The sequence below is a fragment of the Tenrec ecaudatus genome, chromosome 9 (assembly GCF_050624435.1).
Source record: "Tenrec ecaudatus isolate mTenEca1 chromosome 9, mTenEca1.hap1, whole genome shotgun sequence".
Classification (NCBI taxonomy): Eukaryota; Metazoa; Chordata; class Mammalia; order Afrosoricida; family Tenrecidae; genus Tenrec; species Tenrec ecaudatus.
In genome coordinates, this window is record NC_134538.1 from 50,824,548 (window position 1) to 50,838,042 (window position 13,495).

The 13,495-nt window shown below is 51.7% G+C and overlaps 1 protein-coding gene across 2 annotated transcripts in view; it reads right to left on the bottom strand.

Moving 5' to 3' along the window:
• Window positions 1-328: 328 nt before the first annotated feature.
• IL16 (interleukin 16) overlaps window positions 329-13,495 on the bottom strand; it is a 125,052-nt gene continuing 111,885 nt past the window's right edge. Inside the window, exons 15-19 of one of the 2 annotated variants that reach the window (XM_075558067.1) lie at window positions 12,083-12,251; window positions 9,416-9,517; window positions 3,743-4,001; window positions 3,378-3,497; window positions 329-795 (exon numbers count right to left, since the gene is read on the bottom strand). In XM_075558067.1, the coding sequence (XP_075414182.1) occupies window positions 602-795; window positions 3,378-3,497; window positions 3,743-4,001; window positions 9,416-9,517; window positions 12,083-12,251 (844 nt within the window). In that variant the 3' untranslated portion in view covers window positions 329-601. Of the gene's footprint in view, window positions 796-3,377; window positions 3,501-3,742; window positions 4,002-9,415; window positions 9,518-12,082; window positions 12,252-13,495 lie in introns of both variants that reach the window. The other variant, XM_075558066.1, reaches the window with a different exon arrangement.

Below are 13,495 nucleotides of genomic sequence, written 5' to 3' on the forward strand. Positions count from 1 at the left end.
ACTCTCGGTCGCCTTGCCTTTCGAATGCATCCACCAGCGTGGGAGGAAGCTGTGGCCACACATGTAAGTGTTTAGACCCACAGCCCCAGCTGACCACCCAGTCAGTAGCCAACATCACCTGTCTCTGCAGATGTTTTCAGCTCCCAGACTTTGAGTTGCTCCAGCGGAGGCCAATCGGAACCAACATGAACCTAAGTCCTCCCAGCCCTGTCTGCACTGCAGACTCATGGGAGACAGAAAGATCACTGTGGGGTGGTGGACTGTCACACAGCCAGACTTGGCCAAACAAGACATGGATTTCATATCAAATTATAATAGATCCATTTTATTTATGGCACCGCAATGTTATCAGTAAGCTCTCTATACACAAAATACAGTTTGTGTCAGTCAACCCAGTGTGGCTCTGCCCTGACTTTTAGGACAGCCCTTTGCTGGGTGGTCCCAGAAGGTCCAGATCTGGACAACAGTCACCAGGAAGCCCACCTGTGCTTCCCCTCATCTGGGTTGGGGTGCAACAGGAACCCTGAGACTCGGAGGCTGTGGGGAGCTGTGTCCTGGAGCTGCACGCTGTGGGCTTTGGACATCAGCATTGGCGTTCGGCCTAGGAGTCTCCAGTGCCTGTGGTCCCCTCGGACTGTGGCCTCTTCCTCCGAATGGCAATTGTGACAGGTCCATCGGGCAATGCTTTGATAATGTTCCAGGCTTCCAGCCGCGTGAGACCCTGAACAGCAACATCAGCCAGTTGCAGAATCTCATCTCCTGGCTGGACCGTCTCGCTCTGTTCGGCACCTGTCCCTGAGGGAAAGGGGAGAAGAAGAGGATGATGGATCTCACAAGGGAAGGAGCTGATCTTCCCTGCACTTGATCTCTGAGGAGCTAGGACAGCTGCGAGGAGAACAGGGTGTGTGTGGCAGAATGACTGGACCACAAGATGACACAGAATTTGAGGCCCCAGGCTCTGGCCCTCTCTGCCCCTTAGGAAAGGGCATCCCAGGCTGTCCCTGGGAGAGGGGATTGCAGACAGATCTAAGACAGGGCCTGGCTGGGGAGATGTTCAGAGGACCAAGGGGAACTGAATCATCAAAAAAAATCCCCTTGCACACAACTCAGCAGCCTTCCACCCTACGCATGTGGCCTTCCCCTTCTAATTAGATCATCAGCATGGAATGGTGGGGGCAGAAAGCTACTGAGTTCTTTGTGAGGCTTGTCTGTGAGATGGGCTTGGCTCGGGACAGCCTGCAGAAAGGCAGTAGGATCAGGCATGGCCTCACCCTTATAAGGTCTCTATGACAGCAGCACTGGTTTACTGTGATTACAGAAACAAAAAGGGCACCCATCCGTGTGACCCATGACCTTGAATATACTGCCTAAGAACAGAGACGAACAATAATGATATATTAAAATATGGCTAACATGGATTAGACCATTAGCGCACAGCAACCACTGTGCTGAATGTGTTTATGATACTAGCCCTCTGCAGGGCACACTTTTCGTATTCCTTTTCTACTGGTGAGAAGACCAAGGACTCGTCACTCACCCATACCCACAGCGCCAGGGCTGCTAAGTTATGGGGCCTGCGTGTGGGAACCCAGACACGTGGGCCCCAGGATCTGCTTTGCCAAGCATCCCGTCACCCCGCAGCTCAAAGCTCATCTTCACCAGAGTGGTGGAGTGTCTTACCCATAAACATGACAGAACTGGCACAGCTGACTCTGACCCCCATGCTCATTCCAAGTTGACCTCCAAATGTTTAAACTACAGTCCCCAGAATTGGGGTTATCGTGGATTCTAAGTGCTATGGGTTGAATTGGAGGAAGGCTTGTGAACAACCTGTGATAGGCCAATGACACTACCCTGCTTGCTGAAAGGGAGGAGGACTTGAAGCACTTGCTGATGAAGCTCAAGGACGGCAGCCTTCAGGAGGGAATGTGACTCAATGTGTGGAAGGCCAATATCCTCACACCTGGACCAACAGGTGACATCATGACAAATGATTGCCGGAGGTGGGGAGACCGGAAGCACAAGCCATGGGAAGACAGGAGCCAGGGTAAGAGTGATGCTGTCATAGCCAAGAAGCAACCAACCATGGGCTTCGAGAAGCTTGAAGAAGCAAGAGAGGCTCTGCCCTGGAGCTTTCAGAGAGAGCAGGGTCCCACTGACACCCTGAATTCAGACGTTGGGCCTCCAGAGCCATGCGGAAATACCTTTCTGCCGGTTTAATGCGCTCCGTTTGTGGCACTTGGTTACAATAGCTGGAGGAAGCTAACAGCACCCGGGGAGTGACCAAACGAACTTCCACCAGCCTCCCTCTGGGGTCAGCCGCTACAGCAGAGCCTGCTTGAAACAAGCCTCCAGCCACAGGGGCCCCTGGGACAGGGAGCACAGTGGGGACCCGTTGGGCCTCGGGACAAAGGGCCCTGGCACACACAAACCCTCTCCTACAGAAGAGACGAGGGGCTCAGGCCTGGAAGAGGAGGGTTTCACCAGGCAGAGACTGAGTCAGAGGTGGGACTGGAGCCAGACCCCGAGAGTCCCCGTCCAGGGCTCCCCTGTCTCTGCTTGAGGCTCGGAGGGTCCAGCCTGAAGAGCAGCAATGGTTTGCTGGGTGATCTCCACCTCAGCCCGTGTCAAACAAAACGTCAAACTCTTAAGCACGGGCAGGATCCAACCGGTCCAGGGTGAGGGAGAGCTGAGTGGGGCTAAGCAGTGAGTGCAGGGTCAGACTCTGCCTTTACTGACAACTTTGATATGTCAGTCATTGGGCACTGATTTTGGGGGTGAGAGTGGGAGATGCCTTGCGATGGCACTTATCTTGATTACTGCATAACTGGGACACCCAGTAAAGAATTAACAGCACAGTTCAGTGCCTCAGTTACCTCAATGTTATCCCTGCCCTACTAAGTTCTAATAAACTCAGAGCTCAGCTGCTTGGGGAAAACTAATGAACACTTCAAACTCATGGCCATAGAGTCAATGCCAAGTTCTAATAACCCTACAGGGCAGGGTAGAACTGCCCCTGTGAGTTTCCAAGATAACGCTACAGAAATAGAAAGCCTCACTTTTCTCCCAAGGGGCAGCTTGTGGTTTTGAATTGCTGACTTTTCAGGTAGCAGCCCATGAGTAACCACTATGCCACCGAGGGGATTCAGCCAAATACAGGGGTGGGGGTGGAGGATGGTGTGAGCCCAGGAGGAAAAGGAGGGAAAGCAGAACTCCGTTTTTGAAAAGCGTGTTGCCTCAAGAGGATGTGAGGATACCCACATGGGACATCAGAGTGGCCTCAGAGATGCTCAGAAGCTGGTTGGGGGCCTGCCTCCAGGTGGCAAAAGTACAGCACCACCACCATCACCACCACCCCCACCCCCCCACACACACACCTTTGAAGATCCTGTTAACAGTGAGAGGCTTGTCTCCGTGGAGTGAACCTTTTCCTCCTTCTAGGCTGAACCCCAGCCCCGCCGACGTCTTCTCCAGGGTCACTCTGCTGACTGGCACCTCTGCTGCGGAGAGACACAGGTGTTTCCATTGGAACCATCCCCCTCCCTGACCACGACAGCCTACCGCCCATGACTGTGTTCCTGTGTGTGCACATGTCCACATGTAGACATGTACAAATGCATACATACCTTCCCACATATCCCAGGCAACAAGCTAGGAGGTCACATACTCTGGGGACCACAGGGAACTGAGCAGTACCCCCTGCCACGTGCCCCAGGGCTCCTGCTGCGCTGGGAGAACTTACCGGATTCCACAGCAGCCTCGCTGGCTACAGAGGTGGAGGCTGCTGAGTCGGTGGAGGAGTCCAGGTCAGGCGTGACCTCCAGAGCTGGCTTCCTCGTGACAATCACAGCTTGCCGGGGATCGCGAGCTTGGCGGAGGATGGCCAGGGCGTCTGTATGCGTGGCCCCTTTGAGAGACTTCCCGTTGATGGACAGGACCTCGTTGCCTTTCTGAATAGTCCCTTCCTGCAAGGCCAGCCCATTGGGGAACACACGGTGAACCTGAGCAAAGCAAAGAGGGGGCCGGTGAGTGCCCCCGAGAGGATTTTAAGACCCCTTTCCCAATGAGGTGCTGGCCAATGTCAAGGCCGGCCTTCACGTCAGCGTCTGTAGCAAGGCAAGGCCAGGGACTGAATAATGTCCTCCCAGAACAGGTGTGAAATATCTGGCCCTTGCACCTGGGGGTGAGATCCGTTTGAAACTTGGTTACATTAATGTGGTCCTCCAGGTCCCCAAGCTGATCAGACCCATTGACCCAAGCCAGGTAAAGACAGTCTACAAGCCAAGGATCCCAGGAACACCTGGGGGCTGGCAACAGGGAAAGTGTTCACATGGCCCAGCCTCTGGTTGAGCATTTGAGCCCCCCACATTGCGAGAAAATAAACCCCTCTTCCATGTCACAGCAGCGCAGGCTAGTGAAGACGGACAGACTCTAATCCATGCCGCAGTCAAGAGAATTCAGTAACTGCCCGTGTGGGGTGCTCGAGCTGAAATCCTAAACCCAGGGTTTGCAGAAGGTCGCGGTACACAGTGGGAGTCTTGGGCCCACATTGACTCTCCACACACACTCAGCCTCCATGGAGTGCTTCCTGACCCCTGACCAGCACTGTGAACATCTTAGGCCTCAGACTGAGTGTGACATCCCTGGCCACCCCCTCAGGAACTTGCCTGGGAGGAGCCTTGAGGGAAATTGGGGCATGAGGTGGCATGGTCAGGAGTCATAATGCCATCGCCACTACCTTGGTCTGAGAGTCCTGAACCAATCTTGTCAGCTTTCTGAACTGCAGCAGGGTACATATACCCCTCTGGTGGGCCCTTTCCTGCTTCTAGTCCTACCTATGACTGTCCACACCTGTGACTGTGCATTGATCTGCCACCGATTATGATTTTGTGGAAGTTTCCTCTGTTTTCTAGTTTGATGATTTAACTACGATGATTTAATCCTTTGGACACCATTAGGTCTCACCCTGATGGCCTTTGTCAACCAGATGGGTTTTGTCTTTGTCCCCTTCCTGTCCTATGTAAGACATCATAAATGGTCTTTGTAAGTTATATGACCAACACAGTCCAGTACAATTGCATAGTCAGGAAAACACAAGTAAACCTTTTACTGGTCTTCTCTGTTGTCAGCCAAGATCCAGCAGCAACAATATCCCTTGTTCCCTGTCCTCCTCTGGATTGGGCCTGGACTCCTGGCAGCTCCCGGTCAATGGACTGCTGCAATCATTGGTGGGTGATCTTCAGCAAACCTTTACTTGCATGTGATGTTGAGGATATTATTCTATGAGTTGAGCCTTCTGTGGGGCCTCCTTTCTCTGGAATGGGTATACTATAACGATGGGTCTCCTCCAGTCAGTTGGCCAGGTGACTGTGCTCCAAATCTCCTAGCATAGGGGAGGGAGCGCTTCTAATGCTTCATCGGCTTGATGACACATTTCAATTGGTAATTCGTCAATTCCTGGAGCTTTCAGTGCAGCTTGAACGTCTTCCTTCAGCGCCACTGGTTGTTGCCCGTATGCCACCTCTCTAAATGGCTGAGTGCCCATCAGTTCCTTTTGGTACAGCGACTCTGCGTTTTCCATCTTCTTCTGATGCTTCCGGCATCAGGTAAGATTTTGCCCATAAAGTCTTTTAAAGCTGCAACTCAAGGTATGGATTGTTCTTGAATTCCTTCCATTTAAAATATGCTGAGCTTGCTCTGCCTTTTTGGTTTTCTAACACTAGGTCTTTGCATATTTCCTTATAATACTTGGCCTATCTCCGTAAGTTGCTCTTTGGAATTTTACGTTGTTTCTTTGACTTCATCATTTCTCCCACCTCTGGCCAACCGTGGACCTCTTGACCAACAGCGCAATGCTTCACTTCCTCACTGCCACACTGGGGTGCCAATGCCCCGCCTCGGGGTGGGAAAGAGTCATAGCGATGGCACCTCACCAGACCTGGTTGGGGGCCAGTCATAAAGGCCAGAAGATAGACCAGGAACTACACAGAGGCCTTTTTTTACATCTATATATATATGAGATAGGCAGGATATACAATCTAGAGGAGAAAGCAACCTGACCAGTGGTTCTCTGAGATGCGGGGGTGGGGGGTGGGGGGGGAGGGTGTTGGGGTAGATGGGAGAGGAGGTGGTGGGCGGAAGTTAGTAGGGAGTCAGCAAACTCAGGAACAGGAGAACAATAGGGGACCTAAAATCAACTGTGAGGAGGATGCAGAGTGCCTGGTGATGTTTGATCAATTGTAATGCAGCCAAGAATTGCTGAGAGCCAAATGAAGGGCAAACATGATAGTGGTGCAGGAGGAAAGTGAAAGGAAATAGGGCAAGGAACTAGGAGGTAAAAGCTATATAGAGAGAGATAAATATGCATCTATGTAACTATATTAATATATAAAGATAGGAGTATTAGTCTATGAACATATATTTATATGTTAAAGTATTAAGGTAGCAGACAGACTTTGGGCCTCTACTCAAGTACTCCCTCAACACAAGAACACTTTGTTCTAATAACCTGGCACTGTGTGATACCTTTCCAATATGATCACTGAAAACAAAATGGGTACATAAGCAAATGTGTTGAAGATAGCTGATGGTGCCCGGCTATTAAAAGATATAGCACCTGGGGCCCTAAATGCTTGAAGATAAACAAGTGGCCATCTAGCTGGGATGTACCAAAGCCCACATGGAAGAAGCACACTAACCCATGTCATCATGAGGTATCAACAGGATCAGGAATCAGAAGATCAAAAACAAACAATTATATCAATAAGAACAAGAGGAGTTGAAGTGGAGATCCAAAGCCCATCTGTTGATAACTGGACATTCTCTCACAGAAGGGACAGTTCATTCAGGGTGCAATATAGACCAACAAAACATACAACATTCCTCTAGTTCTTTAAGGTTTCCTCCCCCTACTATCATGACACACAAAATCTGCTAGAGTGGAGCATGTCCATTGGTATAGATAAGAGGTATCCATATGTAAAATCCAGGACAGATAAACCTCTCGGAAACAGTAACAGGAGTAGAGATTCCATGAGGGTAAGGGAAGGAGGGGGGGGGGGGAAGTAAGGGGGACCTAATAGAAATGATGGCTGTATAAACCCCCTTGAGGGAGACGAATAACAGAAGCATGGGTGAGGGATGCAGCATTCGGTATAAGATATGAATATACAGTTATAGATAAATTATTAAGGGTTCATGAGGGTGATAGGGTGGGGAGGGAGGGAATAAAGAGAAGCTGAAATCAAAGGTCTCAAGTAGAGAGATAATGTTTTGAAAACAATGATGGCTTGCTATAGTTGAGATAATTGATTGATGGACTGCGATCATATCTGTAAGAGCCCCCAATAAAATGATTTAATATTTAAAAAGAAGAAGAAGAAAGAGCTGAAGTTAGAGGAGATGCTGATGAGTGGAACACATTAGCTCCCCTTCCGTGCATCTGACAGGCACCGAGCGCTCAAACCCAGAAGGAGCAGGAGGAAGTGTCATGCAGACGAGATGTCCAGCCAAAGTGCTTTGAGTCTTCCTGGTTTTCCAGGGGCTGCAGTGGCCCAGGGGTGAACACTAAATGTGGGTGAGAGAAATCCTTACCCAAGGGAAGGGCAGAGCAAGGGTCCAAAGTACCCTTGCTCTAGACATGTTCTCCTTCCTCCCCTTCCACTAGAGAGTGAAGTGCATCTAGGAGAGCTTCGTAACCCACCTCCAGGTGGTCAGCCACAGGTTTTATGTGCCTGCTCAGGGTAGGGAAGATGGAAAAGAGACTCAAGGAAATGGCCATTCCGACACTGTTGACTCTGAGATGACTAACTGGAAGGTCCCAAGTCACAACTTCCAGAAGGTGTGTTGTTTTATGCTGGTGGACACTGGGCACTGGAGGGGGTGGGGTATTTTCAGCTGGACAGAGGAATCAATATTCACCAGCAGAGTCCACAAAGGATGCGCTGGGGCAGCATCACTGTAGGTGAACGAAGCGCACTGGGCTTTAGAGAGAAGAGGTAGCCTTGTCCCGGGCCAGCCTGTGATGACAGATAGACTAGGAACTTCCTGTGTCAGGTCCAAGTGACCCAAGGCAGAGGGCAGCAACTAATGGTTATCAGATAGCCAGGGTTAGATAACAAAGATGCACAGGGAAAGATGCAGACTTGCCTCCCTCCCACACCCACCCTATTCTCTAGTAGGTGCTAAACTAATGCTCATGGGGGTGGGGAGGGGGAGTAGGGGTCTGGCCTAAGGTCTGCAGCTTCTGCTGCTTGTCCTCACCAGGGAGGGCCCCACCACTCTCAACCAACCATCGGCTCAAATTCACAACTGCCTAGCTCAGTAGAGTGAGCATTTTCCTTCTCCAAGAACAGACAACAACAAATGCAGCCTCCCCACTGACTGGTGCTGATGGTCAGTCAGGGAGCTGCAAATCAGGCAGTGGGCCATCAGCGTCCACCCCAGGTACATCAGAGGGAAGGTCTGGCCAGCTGCTTTCAGCTATGTCCACCACGGTCAATGCCAGGAAGCTTGGTTGGTGTGCTCGAACACGCGTGCGGTCGCCATGAGCCCGAGTGGAGCGGATGGCAACTGGTTTCCTAGGACCGTACTTCCTCAAGGGCCCTTTGCATCCAGCGCACACCTCTTCCTCTACAGGCAGGGCCCCCCTCGTATGAGGAGAGCCAGCAGCCTGCCTGCCCAGGCAGAGGCCTTTCAGGGAAGGCATCCGGTGCTACCCATCACAGGCAGGCGTTCAGCCCTGATTGTACAGACTTCCACCACTGCTCCTGTGGCCAGAAGCCTCCTGGCCCAATGCTGCACTGGCGGCGGTGGTAGTCGTGCCTGTTCAGTGCCGTCAAATGGGTTCTGACTCACGGCGGCCTGATGTACAACAGAACAAAGCACCGCTCAGTCCTGCCCCCGCCCTCACAATGGCTGCCCCCGTTGTTTCTGTGCCCATCATTGCCGCCTCTGTGTTGAGGGTCCTCCCTCAACAAGATGGATCGATGCTGAGCTGGTTATAGGTCCGTATTTCCGAAGGAGCAGATATACAATCAAATGAAAATCTGGGCTGAACCTTCCAAAAGGTAAGCATTTGGGCCTCAACCTCCCAAGGTTTGGACTCCATCATCCAACTGCCAGGCTCGGGCATCTGCACATTTTATTTTAAGCCCCACAAACAATCCGAATCTCTTTTGGTGTATTACAGTTATCTGGGGGTCTAGCAAACCTTCTTTAGTAGTTCAGAAATTATGATGGGAGTCAAATACAAAGTCCCATCCAGGACTTTTATAAATACACTGTAAGGGAGGGGGAGCAGGGGCAGAGGCCACCTCTCCCTCGTGGCCTGGGGTCATGAATCTTCTGTTCCTTGGCACAAGACCCCCTCAGGGAAGGTATCCCCCACTTGGAACCGCATCACTGGGCTACTCACCGTGATCACCTTGTTCTCCAGATCCACTCCTCCTGCTAAGCTAAACCCAAGGCCAGCCCCTTCGTCCTTGTGCAAGACGGTGACATGGATGCTGTCCAATTGCTGCAGGAGAAAGAGAGGCGTGACATCGTGACGCAGCAGTGCCAGCAGTTCAAGTAGTAGTTTGGATTGGATAGTAGTAGTCAGATGGATTGGACCTCGCATCCCAGCTTGCCCCGCTCCAAGCTACAGCACCTCCACACACCGCAGTGTCAGCATCTCTAGAGGGGGTCTGGGCTTCCAGGAGACATGGGACACTTGGGAGATAAACACATATGTAGATAGGCAAACGCTGTTCTTTGTCTCTCATGTGCATTCCATGGACTCACACACTCCGTCTGAGTCAGATATTACCAAGAGATGTGTGGAAACCCCAGGTGTTTGGGCGACTGCCTATGTGCCATTTCTGACCTTATTGGGATGAGGTAAGGTTGTAGCACCACAGAGCCAGGGTGCCTTCTCTTTCTCCTTTCCTCCCAGGGTGTAGCCACTAAGGGAGCCCAGTTGACATCTCTCCTGGACACTGGTTCACAAGCTCCCACTGGGCAAAGAACATCCAAGCCAGGACCAGGCTCTACCTGTCCAGAGTCAAAGACTCTCGGCTTGCAGCTAGGATCTCCAACTCACATGCCTACAGGGGCCAGGAAGAGCACTTCTCTGAGTACCATGGGCAGACGTGAGACACTCAGAGTGACAGGAACTTGAGAGACTCCCTCTCCTGCAGGCGGGTCTTTTGTATACATAAACATGCCCTGAGGATCTTGTTCAACGGTAGGCTCTCCTTCAGTCTATCTAGGGAGGGAATGCACATTCTCAACAGGAGATGCTGGTTAACTAAACAAACACACAGACGCCCGCACAGACTAAATTTAATACATCTGCAGGTCCTGTGGCTGTAGGGAGGAAATTGAAGTGGAAGAATTTACTTTCTTGAGTGTGGTCTGAGCATCTGACCTCCTGGTGGTTCTAAGAGCCTTTGCTGTGGAGTTCTTAAGACCCAGAGGGAAGAGTGTCCTTCACTGCCCACCCCACCCCCATCCCAGCACAAAGATACCAACTTTTACCCCAATATTGGGTTAGTTGTCCTGTCGGAGAAAAACAAATGTTCTCCAAGAAGACCATAGGCTGGACATAAGGGCTTGCTTATGACACAGGTCTGCCTCTCTTGTTTAATCTGAGCTGGACACGGTTCCTGAGGGTGATGAGCCCCGTGTGCACAAGAGAAGGGTGTGGTCCTCGGAGGAGAGGAAGAGCTCCCAGGGACACCTGTGTGCATGTGGCTGCACCACATCCTGGACATAGGATTCGACCCCAGCGAGCATGCCTCCTATCACAGAAAGAGGGTCTCTCCCCAGGGTAACGTTGTTTCCATTTTTAATATCGCCTGCTTTCTTTTTGATGGAGGTTTTCCTATGCGGTGTCTAGTGATTGTTGTTGGGTGTTTCTAGTTGTTGGTCTGTTTGCTTCCTGCTTGTGTTTTGGTCGGTTTTCTGTACATGAAGGCCAGGATGGGTGAAGCTAGGAGAGACAGTCACTGTATTAATGATTACCTAGGGGCACAGCAGGAGGATGGAGAGGGAGACATGGGCAGCTAGCAACAATGAACATGAGAGGACAGTGTTCTGAATTGACGATTGGTGATGATTGTGCAACTCCTCTTACTGTGATTGAATGATAGCGTTATATGATATGTCAACAAGACTATTTTAAAATTGAACAAAGAAAGAGGGTCTCTGCAATCACTGGGTCAATGGTTCCTTGGGGATATCACAGAGGAGGTTGGGGGGGAATGGGAGCTACAAGAATGAAGATGTTCTAAGACTGCTTGTGGTTATTGTACAACTCTTCTTGATGGGATTGAACTATTGAAATGCATGTATGTGAATTATGTGCCAATAAAACTATGGGAGGAGGTGGGGAGAAAAGAGGGTCGCCTTGCGGTCACACCTCCGTCTGCCTGATCAGGTCCTCAAAGCCTGTGTGGTCCCCGAGATGCCCAGACAGTGTAAGGTCCACGAGCCCCCACTCTGCCCAGCTGCTTCCTCCTCTCCACACACCGTTGGGTCATGCTCAGAGAGCACATCGAAAGTGGGACCTTCAGAATGACCCGCTGAAACCCGGGCACCCTGAAGAACAGGGATCAGTCACCTCTGTGCAGAAAGAATAAAAACCACCTGGTGAGCGCTCCCCTAGACCAAGTTCACCATCAACAGCGAGTGCTCCCACGGGGTGGCTACGCTAGAGACACATCAGGTCAGCAGACCTGACGCCATGGACGGGGAACCAACCCCACAGACTCTGAGCAAGCACACTGGCCCCGGAGCCCCATCTTTCTCATGGTCCAAGTAGTTAAGACATGCAACCCAACAATGTATTGAAAGCAATAGAGAACAATGGGAATGCAATAAAAAACATCTCCCTTTCAGTGCAGAGTTTCACTGTCACCAAGGATCAGAATGTTCCTCTCTGACAGGCAGGCAGACAGGACCTGCTTCCGCTGTTCGCTCCTGGGAGCTGCCTCCTGGAGCCTCAGGGAGCCTGGAGCTATTCAGACTACTTCCCACGCGGATATAGAATGTAATCACGGGCAGCCTTGGTCCCTGGCAATTGTTGACCAAAGAAACCTACCTTTAAGGTGGCCTCATCCAGAACCTTCACTTCCTCTATGAGTTCCTTCAGCTCCTCTGCGCTCAGTAGGGCGAGAACTGACTGCCCAGGCGGAGGGGGGTTATGGTTCCGGTCATCCACTTCCCTGGGCTCCGCAAGGCCCTCTGTGTATTCTCTGAGTTCTGAAAGGCTTTCACGGAGAGAAACATCACACAGCGCAAAAAATATCAGCACAACCTCACATCTACACAGGGCTGCTCTGTTATTGGCGTGGTGTTCACGGTCAAGTGCGAGCATTCTCGTATTTGATGTTACAAAGCATCGAGTGGATGCTCGCCTTCATCCACCAGGCTCACTGCCATCAGGTCGAGTCTGATTCACAGTGACCCTACAGGACAGAGCAGAACTGCCCCTGTGGGTTTCTGAGACCGAAGCCCTGGAGACACAGTGGTTACATGTTGGGCTGCGATCTGCAAGGTCCACAGTTCGAAACCACCAGGCGCTCCTCAGGAGAAAACTGGGCTCTCTACTCCCGTAAACAGTTATAATCACAGAAACCCACAGGGGCCGGGTCTACGATGACAGTGAGTTTTTTTGGGTTTTTTTGAGAAATGTTAACAAGAGTAAAAAGTATCCTCTCTCCCATCGAGTGGCTGGTGTTGAGACTGCTGACCTTGCAGTTAGCAGAACACCTCGTAACCCACTTCGCCACCTGGGCTCCTCTCGCCCACATGGGGAAGAGAACTCGGAATGGAGAGAAAATCGAGGGCCTATGTAGGGCCACCCAGCTACAAGATGCCAAGGCCTGGGATTCCAAGTGAGAGATCAGTGCGTGTCCGACTCCAGAGGCCAAGTTCTAGCCCTCAGCCCTTCACCACGCCAGGCATCTAAGGCTCTGGGCGCAGCTGCTCGGATGCCGCCGCTGCTCCTCTGCCCACCCCCCACACTGTGGGGACCATCGTGCTGCTGGGGTGCTGGAAGCTCTGTCGCTGGTATCCCCAATACCAAGGAAGTCACACGAGCTTTCGGCGGAGCTTCCAAACTGAGAGGGGAGACTGAAAGGCCTGGCCATCTGCCTCTGAAAACGAGCCACTGGAAACCCTGTGGAGCACGACCGAACAGTGCCCAGTGTCGATGAGTCCCTGAAGACACAGGGGCCACGAAGCTGAACTCAAGCCTGCCGATGATGCCAACGCTGGTATGGGGCCGGGTGGCGTTATGTTCTGCTGTCCATGGGGTCGCCATGGTCAGGGCCAGCTTGCTGACAGCAGCACCAGCAAGGGCACAGCCTGCACACCCAGCTTGGCACAAGGGGCAGACCCTGTCACGGAGGCAGGTGCCCTTTCAGGCACTCTTTTCTCTCTGCCATAATTCACAGATGCTACTCGCCTGCACCCAGGAATGACCGAGGGCGTCACTTCACCGTCCCCGGTC